Raw genomic sequence first — 18,908 nt, 5'->3', positions numbered from 1 at the left:
GGGCAAGGTGAGACGACCGCCTCAGGCAGCAGACTCCAATATAGATCTTTTTATCTCCCTTGCTCCTAGTGTAGATCTTCACTCACCCCTCCTGCGAAACCCAGCCAGATGGGCAGGGTATAAATAATAAAGTTATTATTAAAATTCTTCTTCTTCTTCTTCTTCTTCCCTGGTGGGGAGGGAGGCTCCATTTCGTGGTTCTCCTCAGTTGCCAAAATGTCTTAGTCTGGCCCTAGTTTAAAATGATATTGGAAAAATATGAAATAGGTTCTTGTTATATAAACGGAATGATAAATACTTATCTGTCCTTTGATTCTTTTGAAATCTTACCACACTATATAACTCATCTCACTATATAACTAAAGTATGTACCCTATCTCTTATTTTGTTGTTTCTTAATGTATATTTTCTTGCTCTTTGCTTTAGGACTAAAAACTGGAATACACCATTAATCTTTGACCTTAAAGAAGGAACTGTCAGTTTAATTTTACAGGCAGAAAGGTAACTTGCTGATTGCATGACTTAAAACAATGTTTACTTAAGTAGGGTGAGATAGTGGGATCATATCTGGAAGAAATATATGTGTTGACTTTGATGATACTGTTTGGGAAGCAGTTTCCCAGCTAGATCTGACTCTTGACCTTGTTTGAATAATCTAGAGCTATATGCTCTGCTTGCCTTGTTATATGCTCATGAATGTGACACTCAGCAATCTTGACTCTGTGAGTAAATCTGTGTACAGTAGTACCTCTGTGTGGTTAAACTTGCTTTGGAATTGATAATAATTTCCCCTCCAAGTAAGTGTTTGTAGGTTTTGAATTTCTATCATTAACACTTGCCTTTTAAACCAGTTAGCCAAAAAAACTTCACTTTCCAAATAAAGCGTCTATATCATTATGCAAATATTACCATGAATGCGTGCCAAGTCATTTCAGTATCAGATTAATGTAATATTAGATGTCCTAAGCAGAGGAGAAATTAGAGAACATTAAAGGAAAGACATTTGATTACAAATGCTTGTTGATATATTATTTGAAAATACTTACTTGAATCAATGCATTTTTAAATTATGCAATAAATAATAATACAGTATATAGACAATTATGTTAATAGTATTGTGTGAAAATAGTTAATCAGTGTTTTCTCCTCTGCTTCTTATTTATAGGCATTTTCTTCTTGTAGATGGTGGAGGGCTATATTTATATTCTTATGAAGGACGTTTAATTTCCTCTCCGAAGGTTCCAGGAATGAGAACGGATATACTAAATGTTCAGACCATTTCTTTGAGTAATGATACCCTAGCATTAAGAGATAAATCTGATGAAAAAGGTATGTTGTACAGACATTAAAATTGTTATTTTTGCATAAAACGTTTCTTCTGAGCAAATAGAAGTAAATATGGGGTTGTCAATGTATCACTTATGGGTGCACTTGCACCTACCAAGCCTTTTCTTGATGTCTTCAGCATCCTCTCTCTCCTACTTAAATCAGGCTTCAAATAATCTATTGCAGCATATAGAAGGTTTCTTTCAAACCTAAATGTGAAATGGAGTGAGGGTTCAATAGGTCACAGCTTAACTCTTCCCTCCCCAACTAATTACTCCACCTCCCAAATGCCCCCCACCGCAATTAGATTTGAAAGAATTCTTATGCTGTAGCCAAAATAAGTCATTTTTCAAGCCTAATTTCAATAGGGAGTGGCATTTTTTTGTGGGCATATCACAGATGGAAGGGTTAACCCTTCTTTCCTTGGTTGCAGTTCAAAATTGTCCTTGCTCCATATCAATGTCTCCTTTTTGAAAATGATGCTTATTGTTACAATAGTGAGGTCTTCTTGGAAAGCAGTATATAAATTTCTTAGATAAACAAACAAACAAACAAACAAACAAACAAACAAACAAACATGTATTTGAAATTAGAGTAACTTTTCCTCATTTATTCTTAATGAATCAGTGCTGACCCACCCATGAGGAAAGGTGAAGTGACCACCTCAGGCTGCAGGATCCACAGGGGCAGTGGATCCCACTGCTGATCTTTCTTCATGCCTTATTCCTGCTTCCCTCACCCTTTATTCCTTGGTGGGGAGGGGGGTGTTATTTGGGGGTTCGCCTCAGGTGCTAAAATGTCTTTAGCTAGCCCTCCATTAAAGGAAGCATAACTGAAAATCACATGGATATTTCATCTTCTTCCTTATCCCCCTGTGCTATATCCAAGGCCTTTCCTGAGGATCTCCTGACTTTTAGTAGAGGTTTTTGAGGGGCTAAAGTGGGGATAAGAGGGGGGGAGAACTAACATAACAACATAACATAACATAACATAACATAACATAACATAACATAACATAACATAACATAACATAACAACATAACATAACATAACATAACATAACATAACATAACATAACATAACATAACTTTACTAACATAACTTTACTAACATAAATTTACTAACATAAATTTGGTTATAGCCAATGTATTTCTGTTATGTGTGCAGCAACAAGAGTTTCTTTTTGGGTGCATTTCTTTTTTGCAGGCTTATTGATAGTTCTGGATTTATGCTTATCTTTGGCTTGTTGAGGTTTGTCAAGTAAACAGTCAATAGTTCTCCAGGAGAACTATTGACACCAGGAATAAATGACACCAGAGGGGAAATATGTTTCAGTAACTAGTCAAGCAAATCCCAGAATTGGTGGGAAATAATTTGCTATTTGTTAGCACACATAGATTTAATCAAAATCCCAGAAGTTATTAAATCATCTCAGTAAAATATGAGGTATACAGTGGTACCTCGGGTTAAGTACTTAATTCGTTCCGGAGATCTGTACTTAACCTGAAACTGTTCTTAACCTGAAGCATCACTTTAGCTAATGGGGCCTCCTGCTGCTGCCGCGCCACCGGAGCATGATTTCTGTTCTTATCCTGGAGCAAAGTTCTTAACCTAAAGCACTATTTCTGGGTTAGCGGAGTCTGTAACCTGAAGCATATGTAACCTGAAGTGTATGTAACCCGAGGTACCACTGTATTCCACTTTCCTTCCAAAACTAAGACATCAGAATACATAATTTCCCTTGCAAGAGGTTGTGTATTTCATTGCTCCTTGTTTTCTAAGGACCTCTAGTTGCCCACTGATGTTGAAGGGTGAAATACTTTTTCTCTGAACAAGAGGCATTTCCTTGTGCTATATCTAAAGAAGTTTATCCAGGAAAACTGGATGTCTTAGGGCTTGTTTCCATCTGTAACCTCTGTACAAAATAGCCTGTAGTTGACATTCTTCTTCTTTGGTGATGACTTATAGAGGAGTAAGATTGTCTTCCATGAACACGGTCTTAGTGGTGTGTCCATAGGTGACGCTGGAGGCCAATTCTGGATCCACACGTTGTTCCACAGTGGGGACATAGGTTTCCAGGCAGTAGTTGATCATCGTGAGGGTTTGCCAAATGTGCCTTCCTCTTAGCTTGTTTATCCCTTTCATCCTGAGTTCGAGTGTCTTCAAAGTCCATGACATCTTTGGTAAAGGCTGTTCTCCAACTGAAGTGCTTGCAGGCCAGTGTTTCCTAATTGCCGGTGACATAGGCAATTTCTGAAACCTAACAGAGGGGTTTAATTTCACTTTTTTAAAAAAGCACTAAACAATATTTATATACTCTGCTGGGAATTGCCTATTGTGAGTGTGACATGGGAGTTGATAGGTCATGTCCTTTGCCTTTTCTTAACTATCCCTTTTCCACCTTTATCCACTTAAGTAATTATTGAATCCAAAAGATGACAATATTTTGTGTTTTCCACCTATTTTCTGGTCTTCTCTTCCTTTTTTGAGAAATTATGGGGTTTGTAATATATACACTTCATATATAAAAAAGAACATCATGACAGTAAAACTTTTGGTTTTGATAAAAACACAAACAGTGTCTATGACAAGGGAAACCTTACATCAAAAAGAGCACAGCACTGTCTCAAGTCACAAGTTATTTTCCTGTGTTTACACAGCTGGCTCAAACTAGCACTGGATGTAACCCTTCTTTTTCCTTTTCATATGCAACCAACAACATCAGAACAGCACCTGTTCTCATAACATCGTTTTTTCCTGCCAATATAACCAGTGACCGCAAACCAATATCCTGTATCCTTCTAAAAGAAACTCATGACACTATGCTAAAATGCAAATGGAAGAGTCTTTTAAAGTTAAACGTGCATGCCACATGGACTATAGATGACATATTATCAGCTGGATTTGGCATGTGATGTCAATGCTTAAAATCTGTTTGGAATTAATCACTCCCTTCCATGTATTTGCTGAATTATGCAACATTTATTTCAGATTGTACAGGTGCTAGTTTTTCTATCCTTCCTGTCTTGAGAACAGTAAACATGGGGTTAATCCTTGTATAAAATGTGACTGTGTATAAAGTAGATTAATATATTAACTCACAAATCTCGTGCTTGTCTACTCAGAAGTAAGTGCCACTGAGTTCAATGGGATTTACTCTCCTGTAATGGTGTACATAGGATAAAACTCTGTTTTATGAAGCTAGCTATGTGCACCTACTTAACCTTTTCATCTTTTTTTTTTTTGAACAGTAGCACTTTATCTTTTTCTTTTGAACAGTAGCACTTTACCATACCAACAGTAAAAAACAAAGTAGATCCTGCATTGTATTGTTAATATCCTTTATTTTTCAATATTTCATCTTATATTCCTGTAAGTCCAATTGAAAGATTGAATCATTTTATGACAAAATGTAGTGAGCAGGGATAAAAATAATCACATTTTAATTTTTCTGTCATGTATAGGTTTTTGTTTACAAAACTTACTATTTTGGCCCAAGAAGTCAGCAGCTTGCAAAAGGACACAACTTGTGGGTGGGGGGCTCTTTGCCCAGTTGTTAAATTTCAGTTATAAGTCTTTCAGGTTTCTAGCACAAATCAAGCTCTCAAGCAAATAACTAACAATAATAACAGTTCATAGCATTTCGATGAAAGGTTCCTGGGGTTTTTCCTCCTTACAGTCATATGACAAGAGTGTAAGGTATAATAGTAATCAAGCAGCTATTCTTTGCTTTGTGGTTATATTGTTAAAATGGTCAGAAATCATGAGAAGTGGGATTCAGAGTGGCCTTGGCAGTGTGTTACATCTAGACATGTGAAACCTTGGTTCACACACACCCCAGCTCTACCATGAATTTTTTCAGTCTTATGTTATCAAGGTTATGGAAAAGGTAAATCAAGTAAAGGTTGTAGACGAAAACAAAGGACCAGCTAATAGATGCACGGCACAAAATTTGAACTATAGTAAATGAAGAATAAAGTATACCAATGTTCCCATGCCATCCTTCTACCCTTAAGTTACAAAAACACTTAAAAATAAATAGAGTATAACAGTCAAATTATTTATTGATAATCTCTCTCTCTCTCCCCCCTCAAGTTATTTACCTCTTTGAACCTTTATCTGGAAAGCCCTTAGGAGATGGGAAGCCCCTTACTCATAAGGTAATGTACATAGTATAATTTAATATTTGGGGTAATATCAATAGTCATTATCAGACCAACACTGGAAATCATCCTCTGTAATTTAGGTTGGAGAGGCAGGTGTAATGTTGCTGAAAACCTCGGTGAGCTCAGATTGTTGAAAGAGAGGTTGCATGAATAACTTTCTGCTTTGTAGCTTGGCTATGTTCCCAGTTTCGAGTTCCAAGTATCCCAGCATGTTATCAGTTAGAAATCAGCCAGTGTTGATTGAAACTGAGAGAAATCTTAATTCAGTGATCATTGAGATTAAAATAGCTGTTTCAGAAGTTAGCTAATGGGAGTTTAGAAGTTACGCACATCTAATTAATGAAATACAGGTTTCAGTTTTAAAAGTCAGAAAAAGTATTTTGCCAGTTTGGCCAGATGTTTGATATATTTGTTTTTTTTTTTAAATAACTGCTTGGCTTTGTTTTTTAAAGCAATAAGATACAGGTCAGAGTAAGATAATTCATTTGTAGAATTGAATTATAATTGAATGAATTATAAATGAACATTTATTGTTGTTTTGTTGTTTATATACCACCCTGTATCCAAAGATCTGAGGTTGGTGTACAACATTAAGAACATAATTCACAGAGCATAATAACAAAACATCATACAGAACACAATAATAGACAGCACAATGATAAAATAATCATAATAACATTCCCCTCCACACCCCCATATTTAATAGGCCATACACATTTTGTTCATAACTTTCTTTATTGGAGAGCTAGAAACTTACTTTTTTAAATAAGTGAAAGCTCAAAGTCTGGGCCTCAGGGGTGCCAGTGAAGGTCTTCATGGGCACTCGGTTCATGGCCCCTGCACTAAATAGCAAATGTCTTTTTCCTACATTTTCTTATTCCCATTCCCACATGCTTCTTGACCTGTCTCCTTCAATTTCTTGCTTCATTCTCCTTTCATATTCAACCTCTACCTTAGCACTACCCTCAGCTGCTCATTTCTTTCATCCCTACTTCCCGGTTATTTTACATTCACTTAACTTCTTCTTCCTAGAACAGTTTTCCTCTTGTATTCCCTGTTTCTTTGTTGTTGTTGTTCATAATAATAACAATAATAATAAATAAATAAATAAATAAATGTCCAGTAGCACCTTAAAAAAGGTAAAGGACCCCTGACAGTTAAGTTCAGTTGCGAACGACTCTGGGGTTGCAGCGCTCATCTCGCTTTACTGGCCGAGGGAGCCGACGTTTGTCCGCAGACAGGTTTTCCGGGTCATGTGGCCAGCATGACTAAGCCGCCTCTGGCGAAATCAGAGCAGTGCACGGAAACGCCATTTACCTTCCCATTGGAGCAGTACCTATTTATCTACTTGCACTTTGACGTGCTTTTGAACTGCTATGTTGGCAGGAGCTGGGACCGAGCAATGGGAGCTCACCCCATCACGGGGATTCGAACCGCTGACCTCTTCAGATACCACGAAATGCACACAAAAGCTTATACCCGGAACAAACTTAGTTAGTCTCTAAGGTGCTACTAGACATATTTTTATTTTTTATTTTGACTGTGTCAGACCAACACTGCTACCTACCTGAATCTAACAATAAAAAATACCGTACTATTTTTTAATCTCTCAGTCTCCTTCAACACTTCCTTTGGCCCTTTCCCCTCAAATGAGGGAGACTCCCCCCCCCCACTCTGTCTCCTGGCCAATTTTTCTCACAGTTGTTAGTTCTGGGGTTGGTCCAACCAAAATGCTTTGGCATGGCTAGGGACTGGAGCAGGCAATTTAAGGGGATCACCTGAAAGTGACCCATGGACTACTGATGTGTCCCAGCCCAAACATGGCTCTAAAGGAAAGGGGTCTGTGACTTAAGATATTAATGTAATGTTGCCCACTTTTAGACTTCACACTATTCTGATTAAAAAATTATTCAACCTATTTATTACAAGAGGATTCAAGACCTGGTATAAGTTATACCTTTGACTTTGCATAGTGTAAGCTTGTGTGGTATAGTAGATAAAAGAGCAGGATCTGAAAGTGGAACACCCAGGTTCCTGTTTTCTTCTTGGACCAACTCACTGTCCTTCAGTGTACAATATCAATGTGCAAAATGTTTATTCCTATAATTCATTATTGTTTGTTTTTTAAATAAAGCATTTAATTCCTAACTCCATGAAATATTACTGATTTATAATATAGACAGAAATCATGGAAATTGCCTTAGACCAAAAAGGACATACAAATGAAAGGAAGATTGCTTTTATTGACAAAAATAGAGACCTTTATATAACATCAGTGAAGAGATTTGGTAAAGAACAGAAGGTTATCAAAATAGGTAAGAATTAACTTTATGCAACAGATTTTTATCCCCTTCTTTCTAGCCCATCACTACTGACAAAATAAAAATTATTATCTTTTTTCTTGAAAGCCCTCCATTTTCCTGAAGCCCTCCACCCCACCCCACCCAAATGGTTCTTTCCCATGGAATCAAAATTTCTGGAAATTATATTTCTAAATAGAAGCATCCCTTAGGGGTGGGTGGACAATATTCCAGGAGTTAATTCCCATAATTGGCTTGCAACCGTGGATTAAGTCATGCCAATGGTATTTTCAGTTTCTAATATCTGCACATAATTTTACGGTGTCCAGTAAATACTGTACATGAAGCAATCAACAGTAATTTGCGATATTAAAAATTATATGCTCAGTACTTCTTTGTGTTGTCGGTGCAGTCATACATACAGGTTCTGCACCTAAGTAGACCAACACATGCTCACTTCCTTTTTGAGGGGTGGGGGAAGCCTAGCTGATGTTGGAGAGGGCATATTGCAGACACTGAGGCATAAAACTCCAGTAGGATGACTGAGCCATAACCCTGTGTGCTGCAAGGGGAAAAACAAGACACTCATGTCTGCTATTCTACAGTGAGAGGAAGTTTCAGAGCACACACAAGGAACACCAAGAAAAGGGGTTTAAAAAACTATCCATGAATTCTCGCAGACTTGTGCTTGTTTGTTCTGCTTTAATCTTTCAGGGTACAAATTCTAATTTATGGGAAGTAAAACATAAACATTATTTTACACAGAAGACAAAACTGTAGTTAAGAGTCATATTTACTGGCAGAGAAGAGTTGAAGATACTGATGTTTATACTGTAGTGTCATGTGCTTGAGCAGATACTTGATTCTGCTTACTTTCTATTAAGGAACAATGGTGCATACTTTGGCGTGGAATGACACATGCAACATACTCTGTGGACTTCAAGATACACGTTTCACAGTCTGGTACTATCCCAATGTGGTATACGTAGACAAAGATCTCTTACCAAAAACCCTTTATGAAAGGGATGCAAGGTATTATATACTTTAATGTCTAGTGTTTAATTAATAGTACCCCCATCAATAAAATACTTTCCATTAGGACCATTGGGAGTAAGATTCCGCAGTGTGAAAAACATGGGTGCAATTACAGGCGAAAACAAATGTGAGTTGCCATTGTTTAATTTGGATCAGGGGCTAAATTTGAGCTACTAAGTTTGCAGTTTCAAATTATCAGTTTCCATCTCTCCACCTGAAGCATCTCTCTGTTCTGGTTATTTACTTTCATTTTTAGGGTGGTAAATAGACCTAGCTGCTATGTGCTAATCTATAAGCTCCCCTGTATAGTTAATGGTGGCACACTGCCATTGATTGGGGGCCCCCAGCTATTGAGCACTCTCCCTAGAGAGGCTCATCTGGCACTGACATTAATGTACTGTTAATTCGCTCGTGCTTTTTAAACATCATTTTGTATTTATTTAACCGTAGTTATTGCCACTTGATGATTGATTTTTAGCTCCTATGAGCTGTGTTTACCTCTTTGGCTGAGTTAAATATCTTGTTTTCTATGGTTGACATTTTGCTTTGATGCTGTTTGAATTCAGTGTTTAATTCATTTTAATGTGTTTTTCTTTTAACTTGTTATTTTACTCTGTTTTCTGTATATCGCCTAGATAAATTATTTTATGAGGTGTCACTGATACAAAAAATAAAAATAATGTGATGTCACAATGCCCAGAAGAGAAATTGGGGTATATAGACGTGAAGAATATTGCCATATTTCCATTGATAGGCAATGAATACTAAGAGAATACTATTATGAGTGCTTCCTCAGTCTCCCCTACACTGAGCACAGACCCTTAAACATGCCTGCATTTAATTGGATGGCAGGATTGCACACCCATAGACCTTTTCATTATGGAGGGGTGCAAAGAGCTTCTCTCTAAGTGGTTGATGTAAGTGCCTTTCCACCATTGATGGGAGCAATTGATGCTGAAGGCTTGCTTACACTACTTTGTAGTCTTGGTTTTTTTAGATGTGGCAGCCATTTTGTGTTATTCCACACCTTCGTGTCAGCCATTTTGTGACCCACATCAGCTTCTCAAAATTTCAGATGTGCCCACTAGCCCAGAAACTTTGAAATCCCTGCTTTAGACAAAACTATTCAACATTCAAATAATTTTATGATATATTTCATCTCAACAGCGAATTTAGTAAAAATCCCCAGATTGTGAGTTTTGCTGGAAGTCAAGTAACGGTCAGGAGAGCCGATGGCTCACTTATTCACATCAGTATTTCACCTTATCCAGCCATACTCCATGAATATGTCAACAATTCAAAATGGGAAGATGCTGTCAGATTATGTCGCTTTGTTAAGGTAAATATAAAATTCTGCAGCAGAGTTTTTTGTAGTTTTTTATACCCATTACTACTTCAACTTTTGAAAAATGGACTTTGAAATATGAACTTTGTCAGGTTTTTGGGTCTGCCCTCAGCCATGCAAAGAGTTCTCTCTATGTCCCATCATAAAGTGTTTTTGAAACTCCCCTAGTTTTTAAAAACTAGCTTATGATGCACTAAATAGTTCCACACCGCTCTGCTTCAGAGCCAGTGAGAATTCTAAAATTATTTACATTCTGGTAAAGCCATATTTCTTTTCTTTATTGTGAAGTTGCAGACATGTTCTTAACTCTCTTTTTAATTCAAATTATCATAAATTATAACTGTGGCATTTTATCTGCCAAAAAAGTTGAAATAGAGCATGCAGGTTTGTAGGATTGAATTCCCCCCAAAATTCTTAAAATGCTTTTTAAAATGCAGTTGATTCTCATTGATGCAGCTAGTCATTTGCCTGAGCTGAGTAGCAAACTGCTCATCCTTCCTTCTGACTGGCTGCCTTTTGGCTCACACCTGCTTCCAGAGTGCTGTCATATGTGCCTATCCAGGCTGTTTAAATGTAGGCATTGGCAGCCACCATTACAGTGTTTACATTCTATGTTTTTTGCACATAAGGGTTTTCTACGCGTAAGGGTTAGTAGCCTTTTAAGGGCAGAAGAGAAAAGGGAACATGCAACACTGTGTTCTGACGCTTTTCTGTCTTCTGAAACAAGAACAGGCTCGTTAGTATAGTTCACTGCTATGGTGGCTGTCTCTCCTGGCAACAGATACCCTTGCCGCAGGTGGGGATAGGAGCAAAGGGCAGCAAGGCAAGCAGATACATAAGTTGCTAACTCACTTCTATTTGTTTACATGGCAGGGTTATGCAGTCATTTACAAAAACCCTAATCCCATTTACCTGGGGAAATGCCTCATTGAATCCGGTAGTAGTTACTTCTGAGTAGACTTGGTTAGGATTGCACTATCAGATAGCTTTGGTTTCTATACTAATTTTTATATAATGCATTTGCCCCTCTTAAGAGCATGCAAATAGAAATACAGTGTTACCTCGGGTTAAGAACTTAATTCATTCCAGAGGTCTGTTCTTAACCTGAAACTGTTCTTAACCTGAAGCACCACTTTAGCTAATGGGGCCTCCCACTGCTGCCACCGCGCCGCTGCTGCACGATTTCTGTTCTCATCCTGAAGCAAAGTTCTTAACCCAAGGTAATATTCCTGGGTTAGCGGAGTCTGTAACCTGAAGCGTCTGTAACCCGAGGTACCACTGTATCATTCATATCTGGTAGCTTTAACAATATGGTTACAAACAGTTATACCTAGAACGGAATATATTTACTATAATTAAGAATAAAGTTTCATCAAGTAATTTTGCTATAATATGTATGGAATTTGTAACTTTCAGATTTATTCGAATGCACTTGAAATTATCATGATAAAATAAATATATCAGTTGTCTCTTATAGCATAGTTTAAAAGCAGAATCTGACATACTTTTTTATTGTCCATCATTTTGGTTCTTTTCTGTTATCTCTGGCTTCTGCTTACATTTCAGTGTCAGTAGTGAACAAAGGTTCTTCTTCAAATACAAAATTTAATTGTAGAGTACCCCCTCTTCATGGAGAAAGAATATCTATTGGCAAATCTGTTTGCAGCCCATATTTAATACTACTACTAATCATAAATTTTATTATTTGTACCCCGCCTATCTGGCTGGGTTTCCCCAGCCACTCTGGGCGGCTTCCAACAGAACACTAAAAACAGAATAACACTTCAAACATTAAAAACTTCCCTAAACAGGGCTGCCTTCAGATGTCTTCTGAAAGTCAGATACTTGTTTATTTCATTGACATCTAATAGTAGAAATGAATAAATGTGGGGTAGGGTGATGGGAAACCACAGTGACACTTTAACAGCTTGATATAGACTTTAACTTCTGCTCATTTTTCTTTGGCTGAAAACAAATGATTGTCTTAAACTTCTTCTCTTTCACCTTAAGGATCAAACATTGTGGGCATGTTTAGCTGCTATGGCAGTAGCCAGTAAAGATATGAATACAGCAGAAGTAGCCTATGCATCAATAGGTGAAGTAAGTAGATTCGCCTTAATAATTTGGCTTCTTAGTTTTTTGCAACGTAACTTTAAATGCGCTAATTTTATTATAACTGTTGCATTTTTTAAAATAAAAAAACAGATCGACAAAGTTCAGTATATCAGTTCTATTAAAGATCTTCCATCAAAGGAATCAAGATTGGCTCATATCCTGCTTTTCAGTGGAAATGTACAGGATGCTGAAACAATACTTCTTCAAGCTGGCCTTATTTATCAAGCTATTCAAGTCAACATTAACCTTTACAACTGGGAAAGGTAATATGTTTCTTATGGATGTAGCATGTGCCTTACAGATTCAACTAATGCTATTGTGAGACACTTGTAAGTCAATTCCATTATTTTATTAGTCATTGTTCCCTGACATTTAACTAAAATTGTTATGAACACTAAATATTTGGGAGAAAAAAGAATATTTAATCCCATTATTCTGCCCTGAAGGCAATATATTTTCTTATGAATGTAAAAGAAGGACCGGATTCAGCTAACAGTTCCCACTAGCTGAAGCCTGCATGAATATGTGTACTAGCACAATGGGGCTTTCTTCCTCCCCTCACCCTATTTGCCCCCAAATTGGTTGGGGGGCAGGAGACCCCCCCAAAATCATCATGTGTGGGAAGATTGTTCCATCAGGCAAGCACTGATAGAGCAATCTCCCATAATATTTAAGAGAACCTGTTTTTGCTGGTGGTCGTTCTTTTTAACTGTAGAATTGAATCACCAATATAGAACTTGTTTGCTTGCTCTTCCATTCTACTTTAAACATGCTTTAGTTGAGATATTTCTAGTCATGGATTGTTTAGGTGAGATTCCAGCGTTGCAGGGGTTGGACTAGATGATCCTCGGGGTCCCTTCCAAATCTAAAGTTCTATGATTCTATGAAAGACCAAACTGAATCTTTTTGCTCCTTACTTGCGTATAATATTTATGATTTTCCTTAAGTATAGTAGCTGGGATCCCTGAAGCCTATTTTAGGTGAGCCAGGGGCTTCTCCTGTTGATAAACCCCAAAAGTCTCTTGTGGCAATCCCTGGAGTTACAGATTTTTAACTCCAGCAATACAGGGACCACAGAGTGGCATTATTTGTGTTTAGAGTCTCTCCAATAGTTATATGAATCATTGTTTACTCTTGAAAGCAGCAATGTTGCTTTAAAAACATTACAAACTCTTTGAGCAAAGTATATTATATGGGGAAGATACGTTTCAGTTTCTTAATAGCACTGTAAGGACAATAGAAATATGACTGCTTCTCATAACATACTTCATAAAATTCGTCTAGTGCCTAGACATCATTGCCAGCACTAATGCTAGGTTTCTTCTTGCTTTATGTCAAGAAAACTTTCCACCAGTGTAGTCACTGTACAGCATGTATTTTTTATAAAAACCAAAGCATTTGTAATTAGGCCAGTTTCTGAGTTCAGCCTGATGAGCTCATTATTGTTTTCTTCTAGGGCACTAGAACTTGCAGTGAAACACAAGACACACGTTGACACGGTTCTGGCTTACCGACAAAAGTTCTTGGATGACTTTGGTAAAAAAGAAACAAATCAGAGGTTTTTGCAGTATGCAGAAGGGGCAAGTATTTGTGGAAGCTGTGCTATACATTGTCAGAAAGTCAGCATTATAGCTGTGAAACAATTTGAAACTATAGTCTAATATGAGATTTGTAATACTTTGTGCTTTTACAGTAGCCGATAAAACTAACTGTTTATTATCTTTAGATTTCAGGGTCTGCATTTTGTGGCTTAATTTTTAATGTCTACAGAGCTGGGCCCAAAGTATGTCAGGGGGTGTCCCATGACAATTTTGACAGTCACGCTGTGTAAATATTACACAGCTGAGTAATATAGGTGGAACTTAGTCATGCTGACCACATGACCCGGAAGCTTTACGCTGGCTCCCTCAGCCAATAAAGCGAGATGAGCACCACAACCCCAGAGTCGTCCGCGACTGGACCTAATGGTCAGGAGTCCCTTTACCTCTCCCTTAGAAACATTAAGGTTGGGGGGCGGTTTCTGTTTCTGAAGCTTTCAATTTTGAGGTTTCACCAGTGCAAGCTGGTTCAGTAACAGATGCGGTCATAGCCTATTCTTGGGTTGACATCCTGTGGGGCTACTACAGCAAAAGCCCCAGTGCTGTTTTGCTTAGCATAGCTTTTAGTAAGGTATAATAAATATTATCTGAAAATCATATGCAGCTTTTGGCAATCTGCATCATAGCCTTCACGCTCCTCCTGTGTAAGAGAAGGATAGAGATTTAGCAAAGCAGCATGTGGGACTTAACTTGGCCAGCAATATTTGGCAAGTTTTGATTGTACTATAACAGATCTCAGTAGCAGCCTTCTGAAACAACATAAAATAGTTGTGGTAAAGGGAGGCCTCATTTGGCTCTTAAGTCACCACTGTTATTTGTGCCATCTTTGATGGAAGTGGAGACATAATATACAATAAGGGGGAATACAGGCTGAAATCCAAACAGCTAATGCAAGGGGCTTCTGCAAGGGGCCAGTTGCCTTTTTAATTTTAACAGCTGAGTTCTTTAACAGATCACAAGCTGCTTTTGAAACTCCCATCAATTTCAAAATCTGTTTCTATGTGACATGGGGTCATGTTTGATAAAAACAAGCATAACTCTTTGGGTCTAGAGAACATATTTCTTACTTCTTTAGATCCTAGACATTTATTAATTCTAATAAAATTAACAGGTTTTTTTGTATTTGCTGTGAAGCTGTGGTACAAACTGCAGTGAATATGGCAAAAGATGGATATCATTCTCTTGCACACACACACACACACACACACACACACACTTTCCTTGAAAATATTTAGGAGTCATTGTTTTCTAAAGGTTCTAAAATATGCACAAATTCCATTTCTTAAATGTAGGATTACAGTACACATACATGTTCATTTCGCAGCTGCAACATTAAGTGTTGATTTGCCTTTATGAATGTGCCATTACAGATACAAAACCTTAGCTAGGGCTTTTATATACACCCACATCACCTCAAACAGTACTTTTAAGTGGTCAGGTCACACATTCAGCAGCCAATCAACAGGTTTAGAGAAAACAAGCAATGCCAGATCCGTAAGAGCCCACTTTATGTATATCATAGTGCCATTAAAAGAGATATAAAAATCATGAAAAGGTTAAAGTAATAAGTGAGATGAACAATGCCTCTAGATGTTTGGATGATGTATTTTAATATTTTGGGTGAGGATCTGAAGTACAACTTTTGCACACACAAGGGCCTTTTCAGTTCCCCTCCAGCAGCAGCAAACCCCACCCTGCAATCAAGTTTGCCTCTAAAGTCAGAGGACTTTCCAGAGTGACAACCCATGAGCTGCAAGGGGCTGCCAACAGAAGGAAAAATTGGCAATCCATTTGCATGCAGAAGCATTTGCTGCACCCACATGGGCTTGTCTGGATCGCTGCCATAGGACCAAGATTTAGTTTCTTAATCTTGCTAACACATTGCAGAAAGCTGCCCAGCCACAAAAGGCCAACAAGCAGAAAGTTATGAAGAAATCTGTAGCAGATGTAACATATAAAGTAAAGACTTGTCAGGTTAATTTATATGCATCTACTATAATTATGATTAATGGATACTTTCTCTCCCCCTCGCCCCCTGGCTTCTGCAGCTTGAAGTCAACTGGGATAAAATCAAAGCCAAAATAGAATTGGAAATTGCTAAAGAGAGAGAACGAGCTGCAGCTACACCAGCAGTCAGAGCAAGCGTAACCATACAGCGCTAAGTGGCATGCTGATTATATTAAGTAGTGGTTTTATCACTCTGCTACTTCAGCATACTGGTAAGCCTTGGTATTTTGGGATGGACAGTAGAGCCTGACTCCCATATCCTGGACTTTCTATAGCTATTGCTTTATTGTTAATGCAAATGAATTTGTATGTATGTCATCTTATGCTACGAACGACAATCCTATTCTGGTTATGGTAATATGAAAAGTTTGGAGTGAGCATGGCATATGTTACCAGAATCAGGTTCTCTGACTTGGTTTCTCAAAAGAAAATTGTTGGTCTTGGTAGCAGAGCTGAGGCAGTGGAAACTATCACATAAATAAATGGTCAACTATTAAGATTAGAATAGACAAGCATGGAATTTATTTTCAAAGCAGACCGCTTACCTAAACATATTTATGCCTAAGGAAGCTCTTTTTGTATACAAGTTTATGGGTCAGAAGTATAATCTGCCTGAAAACTAAGGAAGCATTATACCATGAGCACAGACTGAAGTCCTGAAACTGCTGGATAATGAATATTTCTAAGGAATTTAATAAAGTTCCTGATTTGTTTTTCTTTTGTAAATGATTTTGAGATTGCCGTGTTAACTTTAGCAGAAGCAGCATAATGAACCCTGCTAGCATGAAACAAATTTTGTTGATATAGACAGTGGCATACAAGATGGTTGATGTAATGGGTAGTCCTTAATTGAACTAACTTCTGTTGACACTGAAGTATACAAAACATAAACTCGGTACAATGAATACCAGCATATACAAACACCAAACTGGAGATACTTTTTAAAAACTAATTTTCTCCCAAGTTCAACATAGCAAGTAATCCATCTAACACTGTGCATATGTTGTAAAACGTATTGGTTTAAAATGACACTTATTTTTTCTAGAAATAGTTAATGCTAGGTGATAAGGCCTTTCTATTTTGAAAAGGTTCAGATATCCCCATCCTTTAAAAGCATTTTGTGATGGTAAGCTGTCCCATGTTCCTTATTTATATATGGTATTTCACCAGTGCACTGGGGATTTAGAAAAACCTCAAACCACTTTATTGGTGTAGCGTCATTACTTGTCCAAAGTATCCCCATTGCCAATGATTTCAAGAATACAGCACTAATGTCCTGATTGTTTAATAGGCAAAACACAATATTTTATGGTTATATCAGTAGTAAAATATTTTTTGTACAGTAAATCATTACTTGGAATCCTTTTGTAACTGGTGTTAATGGAAATGCTGTGCCTTTCATAATAAATGCATAAATTATTACGTGTTTCGGTTTGTTAATGAACTTGCTAAATGAAACCATTCTCTCCTTAAGCATTTGCAATACTTTGAAATATTACAAATCCACCACAGGCTTTGTTCCTGTTAGCCAGGAAAGCAGCCTTACATATCACTTCGTGCCGTGTCAAACGTACATAAGAAGCATGGACAGCCAAATGGCAAGGGACTCACATTTTTACCATAATGTCCAAAGTCGGATCATGGAGCCCTTCAATGAAATGTGAGAGTTTTACCTTGAATCTCAGAGCAGAAGTGAGGATTTTTGAAGCACAAGTCTTTGTCTTGTTTGTCATTGTGGCTTAATTGGACTCAATTGAGCTCTAATAAATTATATTACATAGAAGCCATTATCATCCATTGTAAACAATATTATCCATAACAACTATATAAACATAATACAAATATGAAGCTGAAGAGAGAGGAAATGTAAATTTCACATTCATTTATAAAACTTTAAAATTCATTTAAAACATATTAACAAGAAAGCCCTCTTCAGGCCAGGGTTTCTGTTGCTGAGGAGGGAGCTATACACACATGATTCCCAGAGGGCTATGGGGTTTTAAGGTGACTGTTGAGACAAATGAACCCTAATCTTGAAGCATTGTCAGAACGAAGGGTGTTTATGCAATACAATGCCTTTTGGTCTGGAACATGTGTCATTTCTGAACGTTATTTCAAATGGAAGTTGCTGTATTTATTCACTGAGCAACAATATCTACCCCTCTTAATTGCAGAGAAGTCACCTTTACGTGGTCAGGTCAACGAAACAATGAAAATAAATCTAATGTTTTTGCCAGGATAGATGGCAATAATCAGAAATGATGTCATTTGCATCATCTATTGAAAATGTTTTATGGGTTTATTTGAAACAGAGAGTTCTAGCAATGTGGAAAAAAAGTACTAGGGTGCTTTTTTTTTTTTTTTGCTTTTTTTGCATTCCTGGCAACCTTAGCTTAACTGGTTTATCTTCCCAATGACTTTCAGGAAAATCTGTCTTTGTCAATGATGAAAGAGCAACCTATAGTGAAAGAGGTTACTGAAAATATTGATTTATTATGGATCAGGCAGTTATAATGGTTTATTAGACTTACAATTTATTAGAGTCCATCATTTTCTAAGCTGTAGACTTTAATATACAGTAAGTGCGCGGGGGGAGAGCAAAATTAATCCCTGGCATTTTCTTAGACATTTGTATACCTTTACTTAAAATTCACAGAAGCTTGATATCTGTCCACTTAATAAGTTAGTAATTGAAATACAGAATCATTTAGATTGGAAACTGCAGGTTTGAAAATAGTGGGGAACATTTTCTGCCAGATCTTGAGGTCCCCCACCCCCAGTGGGCCATTTTACCAGATGGCTAGGGCCACCTAGTGGGTATGATTTCAGGTGACCAATTTTTCCTTTGCAGTGTGGCCTGAGCTTCAGCTCTGCGTCCGACCCCCTCCCTGCAGAAAAGGGTGCCTCGCTGGCTGCGGAAAGGAGGAGGAAGAGGAGCCGCCACCACTGGCCACCACAACAGGCCTGTGTGTGTGTATGTGTGATGTCACACATCCACATTGCAGCGGCGGTCTCT

At 37.6% G+C, this 18,908-nt stretch overlaps 1 protein-coding gene across 4 annotated transcripts in view; it reads left to right on the top strand.

Moving 5' to 3' along the window:
• Positions 1-17,314, top strand: part of IFT80 (intraflagellar transport 80) — a 67,665-nt gene extending 50,351 nt beyond the window's left edge. For all 4 annotated transcript variants that reach the window (XM_083739419.1, XM_083739421.1, XM_083739420.1 and 1 more), the window contains 10 exons: positions 427-501; positions 1,166-1,329; positions 5,422-5,486; positions 7,672-7,807; positions 8,677-8,824; positions 9,995-10,166; positions 12,183-12,272; positions 12,378-12,550; positions 13,744-13,867; positions 15,934-17,314. In XM_083739419.1, the coding sequence (XP_083595545.1) occupies positions 427-501; positions 1,166-1,329; positions 5,422-5,486; positions 7,672-7,807; positions 8,677-8,824; positions 9,995-10,166; positions 12,183-12,272; positions 12,378-12,550; positions 13,744-13,867; positions 15,934-16,047 (1,261 nt within the window). In that variant the 3' untranslated portion in view covers positions 16,048-17,314. The remainder of the gene's footprint in view (positions 1-426; positions 502-1,165; positions 1,330-5,421; positions 5,487-7,671; positions 7,808-8,676; positions 8,825-9,994; positions 10,167-12,182; positions 12,273-12,377; positions 12,551-13,743; positions 13,868-15,933) is intronic.
• Positions 17,315-18,908: the final 1,594 nt, after the last annotated feature.

This window comes from Podarcis gaigeae (genome assembly GCF_964106915.1).
Source record: "Podarcis gaigeae genome assembly, chromosome: 5".
NCBI classification, from domain to species: Eukaryota; Metazoa; Chordata; class Lepidosauria; order Squamata; family Lacertidae; genus Podarcis; species Podarcis gaigeae.
This window is presented reverse-complemented; position numbering and strand designations above follow the sequence as displayed.